This window comes from Ciconia boyciana, chromosome 1, assembly GCF_034638445.1.
Source record: "Ciconia boyciana chromosome 1, ASM3463844v1, whole genome shotgun sequence".
Taxonomy (NCBI): domain Eukaryota; kingdom Metazoa; phylum Chordata; class Aves; order Ciconiiformes; family Ciconiidae; genus Ciconia; species Ciconia boyciana.
Window position 1 is genome coordinate 48,912,192 of NC_132934.1, and position 15,284 is coordinate 48,927,475.

Sequence of the window (15,284 nt, forward strand, 5' to 3'; positions counted from 1 at the left end):
CTGTAGTGTCATGGATTTGGTAGTGATTGTAGATAAATATTTTGTTTTCCTACTTTTTGAAAAGTTTTGGGGTTGGTGGTTTGGGTTTTTTTGTTTTGTTGTTTTTGTTATGTCTTACTCTTGTCTGTAATTCTTGAAGAAGACTGGATGAATTCATAGAGAGTTCTCAGCAAGTTTGAAGAGGAAGACTACATACCTTACAAGCCAAACCTGCTTGAGAGTTCTGGTTCTTGTCTGTCCTTTCCACTTAATGTCTCTGTACGCGCATGAAAACAGTACAGTGCAAAACGCAGATTTCTGTGCCAAACATCTTGAGAAAATTAGACTAACAATCAGGTGTTTTGCACAGCTTGGGTATTCCATTTTTCACAATCGGCTCTCATGATCATGCAGTTTCTGTATTGTAAGGCTTATCTTGGTGCTTATTGTTTTCATCTGTATATTCTTCATGACATGTTCAGATATTGTTGCAAATTAAAACATCCAACAGAGATCTTGGTAATAAAGTATGTGTCTGTCCTGATTTCATCCATTCAAATGGGGGCGCTGTGGCTGTTCCATAGGCCACGAACTGGCAGTCATACAGCCCAAAGGGTGATTAAGGTATCTGATGGGCAGTCTTACAAGCTGTGAAAGTAGCGGGTAGGTGAGATGAAAAAAAATAACTTGAGGGACAGTCGATCTGTTTACATGTGTTGGAGCAGTCAGTGATGTGGTTCTCCATCACAGCAAGCCTGTATTAACAAACAAGTTGTTAGGCAGTGTGTTTTACAGGTATTTATCAATACACCCATCACTGGGAGTGGTGAAGTACTAGCACTTTCAAGACCATACTTGGGTTGATAGCAAATTTCAACATGTCTGTTGGGCAAGAAGGGGAATGTATCCACTCACCATGACTCACTTGCGGAGCCCAGTCATACCAAGGCTTCAGCAGGCTTTTGTACATGAGGTTCTTGGTCTTGCATACTATGCAAGAGCATACTTGCTATGAGGTTCTTGGTCTTGCATACTCCTTGTGTGGCTTCTTACTTTCCAACATCAAACTGATAAAAGATTAGTTGGTGTGAAAAGAGTGTTGGCTGCTAAATATCAATTGCTGTTTTCCACTGAGATTAATGGCAGACATACTTTTGCCTGGCTTACAGAGTACAGATGAGCTTTTATAAGCCTCCCTCTGTTTTAGTCTGGCGTTCTCAATGCATTGATGATCATTCCAGGTTTGAAGCTTGGATTTTGGTGGTGGACCCAGCTGTAGTAGCAGATAGGAAGTAGTAGTTCTGATGGTGAGCCTTCCTCAAAATCTGCCTTGTTGTACTAACATAAAGGACTGCAAAAACATCTTTTCCATATTTATGCTTTAATTCAGCAAGAACATTAAACTACCCTGTAATCAGACCAGGTGGAAAATGTAATTTTCCTAAATTTATGTATCTTTACAGTATATTTCAGGAAAATAAGACCTTAGAATGCCAGAATGCAAGTCAGAAGTAGTAAAGTATCTGTGGTACAGTTTTGTGTGATCTACAGATTGTACGTGGCCTTGAATTTCCTGTTTTTCTCTTTGTGCTTGCCCTGGAAGCAGATTGCTGGAAAATGGGGGCTCTTGCGGATTTCCATTATACCCATCTGTTGCCAAGGCCTACTAGTGCTTTTGCACACAACAAAAATTCGAGAGGGATATGGTATGATGCATTTGAGGTTACCAAGCTTGGCACAGTTCAGGCAGCATGTTGTGTGACTTGCTGCTAAAACCAGAACAATGCATTTTGTTGCATATGTTCATTCCTTACAGTAAATTTAGTAAACTGTTCAGAATTGCCTGGAGTGTCTGTGGCTCAAATATTTGTCTGGAAAGACCAAATTATAGCCATGTATTTGCATATATTTGTGATCATATCTGTGATTGAAATGTGCATGTAAAGGAGAGGGCAAATTGCAAATTAAAAAATTGTGATGTTAAAGGTGGATTTTTTTCTGGAGTTCTCAAACAGGTTTCTCTGATGGTGGGCTAGCCACTTAAACCTGACTTTGGATGTAGCTAAAATCTTAACTTCTTTATACCCAAGAGTTCCCTTTCATTCAAATGAAAACAATATTTTTGCTACAGTTGACAGAGCTACATTTACCTACATGCCAGGAAACAGCATGGTCAGTAGTGGTGTGAAATTAGAGTTCTGGGTGGAAGAAATACTAGAAATTCAGAGCAAAAAGAAAGGCTTGTGAAAGCATCAGAATTGCCTAGGAATAAAGGATAAGTAAAGTAGCTGTCTTGACATATATTCTGTGTAGGGAAAAGTAAAAGCCTACAAAAAATAGTTGAGGAGCTAGCAATTAAGGCTGGTTAAGCTTTTCCTTTTGATAGGAGACTATATTTAGGAATCTAACCCTTTTTTTCCTAGTTGGGTAGCAGTAGCTGTTTGTGAAATAGGATTGTTAAAGAATTACCTCAGAGTTACTCTTCGATACGCAAAGTAGTATCTGCAAGGGCTTGCTGCTTCAACCAATACAGGAAACTTATACTGTTAATAAAGAAGTCTCAAGTCACCAAAAACCTACTCATGTTGCAATGCTTTTTCTTAAAGGGCAAGTTTAAATAAACCTTATGGTTGGTTCTGCATGGCAATATTATCTTGTCCCATTAATTTTGGGAACACTATTTAAAAAATGTAGGCTTGTATGTTAGAAAATCATTACATGTTTGTTGTAGGTCCTTTTTAGATGTCACTGCTTTTCAGTAGAACTAGTGAACTTCAAGAAGTAGGAAGTGCACTGTTCAGAAGCTGTTGCAAACAAGGAATTTCAAACTCTGTTTCTAGCAGTGTGAGAAACAGCTGTTTCTTCTCCTCCACATTCGGGGGGGGGAACTAAAAAACTTTGGTGAGTTGAAGTTCAAAAGTGGACCTTTTCATGTATTCCTGTAGTACGCTTTGTTTTCTTTTTTTAAATAAGATTTCTGTGGCTGCGAAGAAGACCAGAAATATGTTCAGACTTAATCTTGGCTTAGTGTTTTAAAGTACTCTGATCCAGCCTGGCAAAAAGATCTAGCAGCATCTTTTAGCATTTAACATTGTTTGGGTTTTTTTTCTTTTTTTATTACAAAGGTGGTGGCAGCAGCTTTGAAAAAAGGTTCTTTCTTGGTTGAAGTAACACCAATAGTCAGTGCTCCAAGTACTATGAAAGAAAAAAAACAACTTTCACTGCCATTATGTGAGTAACACTGAATGGATTGGTTTGATTCCTTTTAAATGGTCTTTGTCCTGGTTTTTAGTTTAACTGCACCTACATCTTGTTGCACATGTATTCCTTCCTGTACCACTGCTCCTTTACCACTAGTTGTGATAGGTGATTGTTGTGCTCCTAGACCCAGGCTGCAAATCACAACTGAGATTGCTTATCTGGATGAGATATCGCTATGGCCTGTTTTTAGAGGATAGTATACTTAAATCTGAACACAATTAAAAATCCCCAACAAACCAAAACAAAACAAAAAAAATCACCAGCATTTCAGAGCTTAGGACAATAAAACAGATTATAGCTTCCAAATAACTCATCAGCTTTAATGTGTGAACCCTGATAGTCATAAGGCTGGTATTTTTATGTATTTATGGATCCACATTATCCGGCTAATATTAGCTGTTCTGTGTCCTTACAGATGTTACCTCTCTCTAGTTTTGGGGAAAATGCTATATATTTTTGTTCAGTCATCTCTCCTGTTTTCTCAAAACTAAGTCAGTGTTCAATTGTCTGTAGCTTTTCAATATCTTTGGTCCCAACAATTGGCAGTAATCCATGCTGTGTCAAACAGTGGTCGAAAAGAATGCCTTTGACCTGTAGTTACCTTCTTATTCTTCCAAGGCAGAACAGTGTTTTCAAACAATCCAATACATAGTAATTTCACCTTTTGATCAGGTCACCCATATATTATTTTTTAAATAATCATAAAACTGCTGTTTAATAATTTCTAGGGTTTAGGAAGTTTATGCAAGTTGAGAGAAAATAATGTAAGATAACATTCATTTGTAGTGTCTTTTTTGCATGCTATTTTTCTTTAGACAGGACTCTTATGAACATTCAGTGACATTGGAACAATTGGCAAAGTTGAGAAAAAAATGACCTTTTCATGAACTTCTATGAAGAATGCAAATGAGCAAAGTGTGAGCTTCAATGGTAAATTTAACTTTTTATTATTACTGATGTCTGTCTTTACCTGTTCTTGAACACCGATATTTATGAAGTTCTTCAAGTTTCCTGTTTGTTCTTCAGAATGTTTGAAATTTGTTTTTTTAATTGCTTTTGAAATATTTTGAGAAACACCTTTAAACCTAAAAAACACGAATAATTAACACACTGTCTGCCTTTTTAATAACTTAGTATTCTCTGTCAGTATGTTAAATTACTCAGGGTTCTAGAGAACTTAATTTTCATAGTTCTTCAGTTTGCAGCATTCACTTGACTGCATAGCTGTCTGCTAATAACTACATCACAATTTATCATCAATCTTTTTTTTTTTTTAGTAAAACATGAAAGGTAGCAGTGTATCTAGCTCATGTGAGGGCTTTTTAGGGGTGAGACTTTTTAATGAGAGTATTTCATGAGACTTGAGGAAACCTTCCTATCTTACTGATTTTTAGATATGTAGCGTCATTAACTTCTAAAATATTGCATGTCTTAATTTGACTTTATTTATCAAGTTTAGTTTTTAATCAGTAAAACTACTCCAGTTTCTGTCCATATATTTCAGCTTTTGTCCATGAAAACTCTTAGAGAAGATGGCTGATGTAAGCCTGAAGGAAGCAGCACTAATAGTTGGTGTGGTGGCAGCCTGCTATTGGAACAGTCTCTTTTGTGGCTTTGTTTTTGATGATGTCTCAGCGATTTTGGACAATAAAGATTTGCATCCTTCTACTCCGCTAAAAAATCTGTTTCAGAATGACTTCTGGGGTACTCCAATGTCTGAGGTAAGCTGTTTGTGAAACACTTTGAGGCATTTAGGAAATGGAAAAAAACCTTGCAGAGAGTTTTTACACTGTTTTTCCCTAATGTGGTTTTAAGAGAATAGTTTGTTTCTGATGCTATTTGGTGGTGCTAGTGTTTTGTACTATAAGATCAGGAACAGATGTTGCTTATATTCTTTCCCTTTGTTCAGTAAAAGAACTTGTAAGAAAATGAAGCATCATATATCACACTTCAAGATGCTGTGTTACCTAATTCCAATATTGAAATCTGACAACTCTGACCATTTTCCCTTCTCCTCCTTCAAAAGCTAGGCATTGACATACAAGGGTATTTATTTCTAATTGCAGTCTGGAAGGAAAGATAACACTCTTAAACAACAAAGCTAGGAGTTAGAGAATGGGTATTGAATCCATTAAATTTATTTGAGTAAGTATGTTTATGTGAATTCAAGAGTTTTTGGTTTATAGCTCGTGTAGAGTAGCTATGTTTTTATCTGAAAAGCTGCATTGGCATTAAAGTTGTTGATAAACATTGTTAAATAGCAGCGGCTAAAAGATTTACATACGCTTTATAAAGTTACACATGGTTGCCATTGCTGGGCAAATGAATAAAAATTCTCTGACAGTCATAGATTTTTTGTATATTAAGGCATTCCACCTTCTAAATCTTCTCTTTTCTTATGTCCATAACATACAGGGTTAGTTCCTTGTGAGATACTAATTGCTAGCTCTACAAATAGACTTTGATACATAATTTTCATATAACCCGGTTATATGAAAGCTTCCAGATTCTCTTTCGGATGTCATCTAGTCTTGTAGTCATTGAGAGTAAGTGGGTTCCTAAACTCCTCTCACTAAAATTTTAAGTAGTATTTTTCAATATGTTTTTACTCAAAAAAAACCCTAACCATGTGGAGCGGGATAAAGCCGTCTCATTCAGTGTTGATTTTGCACTTAAAGCCAACTGAAAGTCAGGTTAATTTTAAGTAAATGAAGTCAGATTAATTTGATCGTTCATGGCTTTTAAAATATTTTTTGCTGTCTTGTGTTTTTGTCTGTCTGTATGTGCAGTTTGGTTCCCTGTCCCCGCCCCCCCAATTTTTTCTTACATTTTCTTCCTTTGTTTTACGGACATATTCAGCAAAATATCAACAGGCCATGGGTTGACAAATGCATTTTGGAACAGGAAGATGGTGTTAAGTGTAGTTTTTTAAAAGAGTTTGTGGGTGGAGTAGCTGGCAACATGGATGTATTGACTGGTAGATGTACTGAAAATATGTAGATAATACATTTAGCTGAGCGTACCAAATTTTTATTCTAGAAAATACTGATGTAAAACATGAAATGGAAGAGTAATCAAAATACTTGAATAATACATTAAAACTATGTGGAAGTAGTTTTAGTAGGAAAAATAGTCAGAATTAACTTCTCTGTTTAACGTTTTAATTTTAAATTGAGTTTTCATTTAATTCACTATATCTATTTTTTTTTGTTTTGTTTTAGTATTACCGATTTTCAGGTCTTTATTGTGAAGGTAGATGCCTGAGAATAGAGGGGGAATCATGTATGCATATATTTTTAGACAGATATTTTGGAGTAAAAGTCCCTTTATAAGTTGGTGGTGACTGATTGATTTATTCTTTTTCTTTTAGGAGAGGAGTCATAAATCTTACCGTCCCCTTACAGTTCTTACATTTCGCTTAAACTACTTGTTCAGCGAGTTAAATGCAGTTTCTTACCACTTCCTAAATCTGGTCTTTCACGTGGTGGTTTGCGTAGTCTTCCTCAAGGTCTGTAAGCTTTTTCTGGACAACAGGAGCAGCGTAGTTGCGTCCTTGCTCTTTGCAGTGCACCCAATACATACTGAAGCGGTAGGTATAGCTGTGATGTGCTTAATTTGTTCAAGCTGTATTAATTAACCTTACTCTTTTTTTTTTTGTATCTGTTTATATATTGTAACTCCAGCAAGTGTATGGTTTTACTAGTACTTACTCTGCCTTTCGCAATGAGTGGTGGAGGTGACAAATTTTAATGCTCAGAGTTGTTTGGTATTCCATGCAGCTACCGAAAAACAGTTAAAGAAACATAATTTAGTTATTAAATAACTTAGGTCTTTGCTATGAACATTGGCTTTTATGATGATGGCTACTTTAGCTTACTGTTGCGGTTTAACCCCAGCCAGCAACTAAGTACCACACAGCCGCTTGCTCACTCCCCCCGGTGGGATGGGGGAGAGAATCGGAAGAGTAAAAGTGAGAAAACTCGTGGGCTGAGATAAAGACAGTTTAATAGGTAAAGCAAAAGCTGCGCACACAAGCAAAGCAAAACAAGGAATTCATTCACTACTTCCCATTGGCAGGCAGGTGTTCAGCCATCTCCAGGAAAGCAGGGATCCATCACGCGGAACAGTTACTTGGGAAGACAAACACCAACACTCTGAACGTCCCCCCCCTTCCTTCTTCTTCCCCCAGCTTTATATTCTGAGCATGATGTCATATGCTATGGGATATCCCTTTGGGCAGCTGAGGTCAGCTGTCCCAGCTGTGTCCCCTCCCAACTTCTTGTGCACCTCCAGCCTACTTGCTGGTGGGATGGTGCGAGAAGCAGAAAAGGCCTTGACTCTGTGTAAGCACTGCTCAGCAGTAACAAAAACATCTACCCCAGCCGAAACCAGCACACTTACGTAGATATTTGTGTTCTGTGATGATTCATTCAGTATCATACTTTGCAAATACTATGAATACCTCTTAATTGATTTCCAGAATTACTAAGCACTCTCCTCTAGCTAATCACCAAGGCTGTTCTGTCCACTTTCTTTTATGTCAATATATCTATATCAGCAGGGCTTTTTCTAGGATTGTGGTTGCTATGCTACATCCAGCTTAGGGCCATTCTGTTTGAACCTTCCATTTTTTAATGTATCCGATATGAGAAAGAGGAAGTACATTTCTTGCCTTTCGTATTTACCTTCCTTTGATTCTGAAGGAGTTTTTCACTGCTATGAGAAGCATTATTTACACAAGCTGTCTGATCATATACTTTTTAATGGTCAACCAGGCTTCCAATATTGTGGAGTAAATAGAGTCTTGTGATTGCCATTCCTTAGATTTGTTTCTGTCAGAAACACTGATAAAGCAGATCTGTGGAATTCTCTGCTGTTATTTTTGCACCACTTAGACTGGCTTTTCTAGATTCCAGTTCACACATGTTGCAAAGCCCATTCTCAGTCTCTTTTTTTCTTATAGTATTAGCTGATTTTCAGAAAATTGAAAAATGTTTAAGCCTTTTGCTGCTTTGGAGGTGTTATCCCACTTTTTTTTTGGTTTGTTTTTTAATGTGGTTTTTTGAGGGGGAGTGGGGATGTCTTTTGATACTAAGGAAATGAGAAGGATTTGCTCTTACCTTATGTTGTTATTTTTTTGGTCCTGATTGTTTGGGTAAAGAGATCGCATCTCTCTTGTTCTAAAGACACAAATCCCTGTCAGGAGCAATTGAGTAGCCTACATCTGTGTCTTTTGAGCAAATCTTTATAGGAATTAAATTCGTGGGGTTTATAATTGGCTGCTATTTGAGCTACTAATATGTCCTTGCTAGAAGTTAGTGATACATTTAAAAATGCAAAAGTTAAACACCTAAAAATTTTTGCTTGCTTCTGTGCTTGAAAGCACAAACCCCCGTGAAATCTTGGGTAAAAAATGGGTTAAAAAAATAATTTGTTGATTTCATTTGGTTTTCTGTTTCTTTGAAAATGCATGCTTTAAATTTCAAAGTCTGGCTTTGCCTCTTAGTAGTAAATGTGATAGTATCTTTACAGGAACATTAGCAAGTTGCTAGTGACTTACATTAGTGGTTCATGGCTTAGATAATCCTATGTAATTTCAAAGCCTGTGTAACTTTCATTCCAAATATGATGATTCTTTATCATGCTTGAACTGTTAGATGTTGTATGAGATAATAGTAACACAGTTGCTTTTAGTATTATGCAACAGAGTTAGCAAAAAGTATTGTACAAATCCTACAAAACATTGTGTAATGAAAACTTATTGTGTAAGGCAATGTATTCCAAAGTTACGAAGTAGTTATGAAGCAATTTGGTAATAAGTGTGTAATCCCTGATATTAGCCACATGAGGGCACTTTAAGACTATGTGATTGGTAGATCTTGGTGCTATACTTAAAACACTGAAGAGACTCTGAGATTTAAGTGCAATTGTAGTTGAATTCCCCTGCTGTTGTACTTAGGTACTCAGTGAAGAATAATTGATGAGGTTTTCTTCCTCCTCCCTGCACCTTTTTCAATTTAAGTTTTCTGCTTTTGAAAAATAGTGCATTTTATCCTTTCAAGTGTTTGCACGGAGAATTCTGCCTAACATGCAACCAAGAAAGGATTCTTAGAGTTGGCAGTTGAGACTTGTGCACATGTATAAAAGGCAAAATAACTGGAATTTTCCATACATGGAAAAGAGGAGGTAATAATGAGCTGTATTTTAGAACTGGGGACTTGGGTGCCAACTAATTTATTCAGACTTTAGTGAAAACACCAAAACAGATCTCATTCATAGTTTTTATATCATTTGATGGTACCTTTTGTATCTTTTATAATTGAAATGTATCTAATTTAATTTCTTCAAATTAGGCTCCTACTTATTACTCCCCTGCACAAGAGTTTGAAAGAGCAGATGCAATACATAAACATTTCAAATCTTTACCTATCTTATGATAAATGGATTTTTTCTGGAGAAGTTAGCAGAGCAGGATAAATAGAAAAGAATTTTCGGCTTGACTTCAGAGACAAGCTGGGCTCTTGCGGTGGTAATATATCATTTTCTGAGGAAGAATTTTTGAGGAAATGGGTTGAATAACAGCATCATAGTTTCATTTGTCCTTGTCTTTAGAATTCCAGTTCAGTCTTTGTAGCTACTTTGTTACTGTTCTGGCCAGAGGCATGTTGATCACCTTTACAGCTACAGGATGTCAACTAACCTTGTGAATGCTGGAATCTTCTGTCATAAGTCACCTTTGCATCCAGAAATAGTATCTCTCTTTTGTTGGCAGGGGACTGTGAGGGCACACCAGCACACTTGCTTTACTAATGATCTCTTTCAACTGATCTACAGACAAAGTTCTCTTCAATTTCTGTCTTAATGCTGGACAATTTTGAGATCCAGACCAGGAATCCTTGAAACATCTTAAGACATTTTGGAAACAAACACCTGTATACTATCCAAAATGTTAGCACAAGCTCTGATGTCCTATCAGTTGTGAAACATGCTTTATCTGTGCATGATTTACGGAGTTCTGTGGTAAACGTGTGCTACTCCCAATGAATGCACCAGAGCATGATTTCAAATTCAGATCTGAATACTTTTCTTTCCACTGTGACCTCGGATATTGAGTTACTTTCTCTTTTTATGCTGTGCTGGATCAATTGTGCTTGACCAAGAATGTACCAAGCAATAAAAACTTCTAGCTGGGTCCGGATGGCTGAAAGTCAGTTTTCAGCGTAATTGGAATTAAATGGTGAGCTATGAGGTTTTCTTAGCTAAATTACCATCTACCTTGGGATAGCATGTCATTTTTCAACCAGCTTACTTGCAAAAATTTGAACGTAATCAGAGGCGTTACAGAAGACGACAAATGAGGAAGAAAAGCGGTCTGAAATGGTACTGTGGTCAGCACAGTGGCTACTGCAGTAACCATTAACATAGTGGCCTGTCTTCCATCTCTGGTTGTCGGTTGCACTTTAGCGTTTTTTGAAAACAGCTCCTGAAATGGAAATTAATCCGTATTTCATTGGGGATTCTGAAACAACCTTCTACCCTATGGATTTTAGCACTTCTCCAAATTTTCATAAAATCCATTCCTCTCTGTCTCATTACCAAAGGGGGCACTACCTGCAATTTTAATATTGCCAACCAAATTGTCATTCAGTAAATGGCCAGACCTGTAGTAAAGCCTGAGTGATTCTTTAATTCCATTGCACAGAGCTTGCCATCAATTTATTTGTAACTCTTGAGTGCTTACCCAAGAGCTGCCATAGCACGAGCCAAGGGAATGCTTCTTTCAGATTCAGATCTGTTCAGTCAGTCAGAAAAGGTATGAACAAAAATAACAATCATAGTTTCTGTATGCCACTGTCTGCAGGATGTATATGTACAACAGTCCTTGTCAGGCTTCACTTAAAGCTCCTATTGATGAAAGCTAGTTTCTTCCAAGTATTATGAAGAAAGCAGTTGTTATCCTGCCCAAATTCTGCCTCAAATGCTATCTGTAGCTGGTGTTACTAGAGGTAAAAGAAAGTACAGCATTTCTCAGTTGTCTTGTTAATGGTGATACTTAGGGGCACATCAGCCACCTGTATCATCCTGTTCTTGAATTCAGTAGTGATTGAACTGAAAGCAGCCTTACTCTTCTTAGCCTTTTTTGCTTGGTTTACAGATCTTGTTTATGCATATCCTGATAGTATATGTCATGCAGTATTCTAGTAGTAGAATAGTCACTAGAAGAATAATCTTGTTTTTTCTTCTTTTTTGTTTCAGGTAACTGGAGTTGTGGGCAGAGCAGAGCTTTTATCGTCTATCTTTTTTCTAGCTGCTTTTTTGTCATATACAAAATCTAAAGGGCCAGATAATACCATAGGTAAATGATTGGCAAATATATATGTAACTTAATTTCTGTATCACTGATAATAGAGCTCTTAAAATGGTAATATGGGTGTATTGGTTATTCAGCAAGTGTGTACAAAAAACCCTTCAGCTCCAAGATACCCATGTAATAGTACTTTCCATTATAAATTGCCCCCTTTTTTTTTCTTCAAGACTTAAGCACTTTTTCAGTTGTTTTGTAACACCTAGAGTAGGGGACTCTTCCACTGACTTCTATTAATGCAAGTAAGTGGAAGTATGCTGAGATGCCTCAGATAGTCACAAGTAAGCTGCAGAGTTTCAGAGGAGATGTAGGAGGCTTGCCTCTTTTCCAAAGTCAGGTTGACCTTGTGAAAATTCATGACTCCCTATAAAACATTCAGTTTGAAAAAATGTTCCGGTGAATTAGGAAAGATTAGGTTTTTTTGTTTTCCTATCATAGATTAGTCTTTTGCCTTTCATTTAGTTCTTTCAATTTAAGGGAGGCAATTTTAAAACTTGTACATGTATATTATTTCCTGTAGAGTAAAACTGCTAATCTTCCCTTTAATAACAAATGGCATACTGAATAAGTGTATAGAACTTGGCATGTTCAAACATGAAGAGCCAAAGTCTTCACTTTTTAGGCTAATTTACTTTATAAGTGTTTGGTTTTGTTGTAAGATGGGACGTTTTCAATAATGTCTTTATTTGCAGTGTGGACTCCAATTGCAGTGACTGTGTTTCTAGTAGCTGTTGCAACACTGTGTAAAGAACAAGGAATAACAGTGGTGGGGATATGCTGTGTGTATGAAGTATTTATTGCTCAAGGGGTAAGCTGTTGAAAAATAAATTGGATTTCTTCTCAGGAATTCTGTAATGAGACATTGAGTACTTTGAAGGGTCATATTTCAGCACTGATTTTTATCAGTTCAGGCTAACTCTATAGTTCTGTTACATTTTTCAGATTTTTTTGGACTTAACTAATGTTTAACATACGTGGTTCATGGTGAGGGAATCCAGTGACTTCTAAGTTGTCCTTTACATGCCATACAGAGATGTTACCAAATATACTCAATTAAGAATTGACGTGTCTTAATGGAAACCTAAGGTTTTAGTTGACTGAGGTTTGCAAAGACTAGCATGTAACAGTCTTGAATAAAGTCTGAGGTGCATAAAGATGGGGATTATTTGTTTTTAATTCCTGTAGTAAAAATAGAGAACATACTATATATAAATGCATTTCATCACATTCTAATGAATAACCAGATGTTTGGAGTAGTCTTATTTGGATCAGTAATATTCTTGGGAAATTTGTTGTTCTAAGAATACCTTTAAATTTAATTTCTAATCTGATGAGTTTCAAAAGATTGTCTGTCTTGGGGATACATATTCAAGGCCAAAATACCAAAATAGCATTTTTTTTGTGCTTACAGAAATACGTGTGTTTCTAACTATTGCCTTTGCAAGTCTAGTAAATAAGCATATAATTTACAAACTGGATTTCTGTGGAAATCACCAGTATGTGACCGTACCTTTCAATCCACTCTTCCTTTCTTATAGTAACTTTTGATCTGATCCTCAATTTCATAAAAGTTTAACAAGTTTGTGTAAGTTAACTGAGTAGAAAAGATAAAATCCAAACCAAGGCTTCATCTGAGGGCACAAGTGTGGCATGAACTAAGAGTTTGACCAGTTCTTAAAAACCTGTCAATATCTGTAGTTCAGCCAACCAGTATGTGCGAAGCAATAAATTGTCTTCAGTACAAGACATGAAGACATAGGGAAACAGGTACACAGGGAAGAAATTAGGGTATGTAATGGGGAACTGTGCAGTGTCATAATGTTCATGAGGCAGGGAGAGACGGGTTACTGCAGTAGAGGCATAAAATAGAAATCCAGGGCTAATAAGGAAGTGAATAGTATTTCTACTGTTCCTAAGGAATTTTGTTTATAGGAGAAGTTTTCAGAGGGGCTGATAATTCTAAAAATAGTGATTTCTCTTCTTCAAAAGTTATTTCATGGTCATACTTGATTTATTGAAGTCTCTGAAGATGGTACAATTTTTTTATCTGTCAGTGCAAAATACAGAACTACAGGCATACAACTTCAGCTATGATAGTGTTAACAAGAATACTTTAGTTATTTTTATTAGAATAGCGGACTTCTTTTTGGGGGTTGTCATGAAAGCTCTAAGAAGGTGACTTAAGTAACTTTTGGGAGGAGGCATTTAGAGAAAATAAAGAAAAAAAAAGATTAGGTAGCTCATATTTATCTAAGGGATTAATGAGTACACTGTGTGATTATAGACTTTTTTCCTTTGCAGTACACCTTGCCAGTGTTGTTGGACACAGCTGTACAGATTCTTCGAGGGAAGGGCAGTATTCCCTTCTCTATGCTCCAAACACTGTTGAAGCTCATAGTCCTAATGTTCAGTACACTGCTGCTGGTAGTTGTCAGAGTCCAGGTTATCCAGTCTCAACTTCCAGTGTTTACAAGGTAATAGTAAAATGTCTTTTATTTACAGACACTGATAAATAAGATGTGACTTAATGAGGTGTGAATTAAATGGCCAAAACCACATCAACTTAAGTGTTTATAAGCAATGACTGTACGATATTACATTTTTTGTGAAATTGATAAATGGTATATTTCAGTACCTGTTGACAAGAATGTCCAAAATATAGAGGTATCTTAGCAGGCATTAATTTTTAAAAACTTAATGGTTGTTAGTTTGTCTTAGTAATTTAGATATTAAATGTTTTATTACTAAAGTATTTTTTTATTGGCTATATGTTTGAACCTTGGCTGAATACTCCAAACCTTTTAATAAGTTTTTCCTCTTCTACACACAAAATATTTTTTTGGTTTTAGGTATGTACTAGGCAGAAAGCATGGTTGACTTCAGATACAGTGCTTGAAGATAAGTGTATATGAATAAGGTTAGAACTAAAAAACTGTAATTTATCTTAAAAGTGTATGAGCAATGTAGAAATAGAAGAATCTAATATTTTCTCTGAAAAATAAGGCAAAGTATTAGAAACATGAACAAGGACCTCTGAACCCAACTTTGGGTGTAAATCATTCTGTTTCTTCAAACTTAGGTTGATTATATCCCAAACCAGTTTCTTAAACTTGGAGGAGGCTCTATCCTGTGCTAAGATGAATCATCGTGCATGATTCCCAAGTTACACACCTGACTAATGCAGGAAGATTAGGATATTGTACATGTCTGTAATTGGTCATTCTAGCTATGAATCTAAAGTTTGCTGGTTTCTGAGCACAAAGTGGATCAAGACCGTATCTTTTTTCATTAAAAGCTTATTTTCTCCTTTCTTTTGCTTTAGGTTTGATAACCCAGCTGCTGTTAGTCCATCCCCAGCAAGACAGCTGACTTTCAACTATCTCCTCCCTGTAAATGCTTGGCTTCTTCTCAACCCCTCAGAATTATGCTGTGACTGGACAATGGGAACTATTCCTCTCGTGGAGTCTGTGTTAGATGTTAGAAATGTTGCCACCCTTACCTTCTTTTGCTTTCTGGGATCTTTGATTGTCTTCAGTCTCCGATATCCTGGGGATTCCTCCAAGACTGTATTGATGGTATGAATGATGCATTGTTTTTGTCCTTTTTTTAAGAGTGTAAGTGGCTGAGGTTGTTTGGTCATGTCTAATCTGCTGCGACCTGGAGATATTGCATGCATCTC

General features: G+C 36.5%; 1 protein-coding gene across 4 annotated transcripts in view; it reads left to right on the forward strand.

The window, feature by feature from the left end:
• Positions 1–15,284, forward strand: part of TMTC3 (transmembrane O-mannosyltransferase targeting cadherins 3) — a 35,830-nt gene that overhangs the window by 4,626 nt on the left and 15,920 nt on the right. Inside the window, exons 2-9 of one of the 4 annotated variants that reach the window (XM_072864819.1) lie at positions 3,105–3,210; positions 4,056–4,170; positions 4,725–4,961; positions 6,611–6,829; positions 11,497–11,596; positions 12,298–12,413; positions 13,907–14,079; positions 14,928–15,180. In XM_072864819.1, coding sequence (XP_072720920.1) covers positions 4,773–4,961; positions 6,611–6,829; positions 11,497–11,596; positions 12,298–12,413; positions 13,907–14,079; positions 14,928–15,180 — 1,050 coding nt within the window. In that variant the 5' untranslated portion in view covers positions 3,105–3,210; positions 4,056–4,170; positions 4,725–4,772. The remainder of the gene's footprint in view (positions 1–3,104; positions 3,211–4,055; positions 4,171–4,724; positions 4,962–6,610; positions 6,830–11,496; positions 11,597–12,297; positions 12,414–13,906; positions 14,080–14,927; positions 15,181–15,284) is intronic. The other 3 variants (XM_072864837.1, XM_072864811.1, XM_072864828.1) reach the window with 3 other exon arrangements.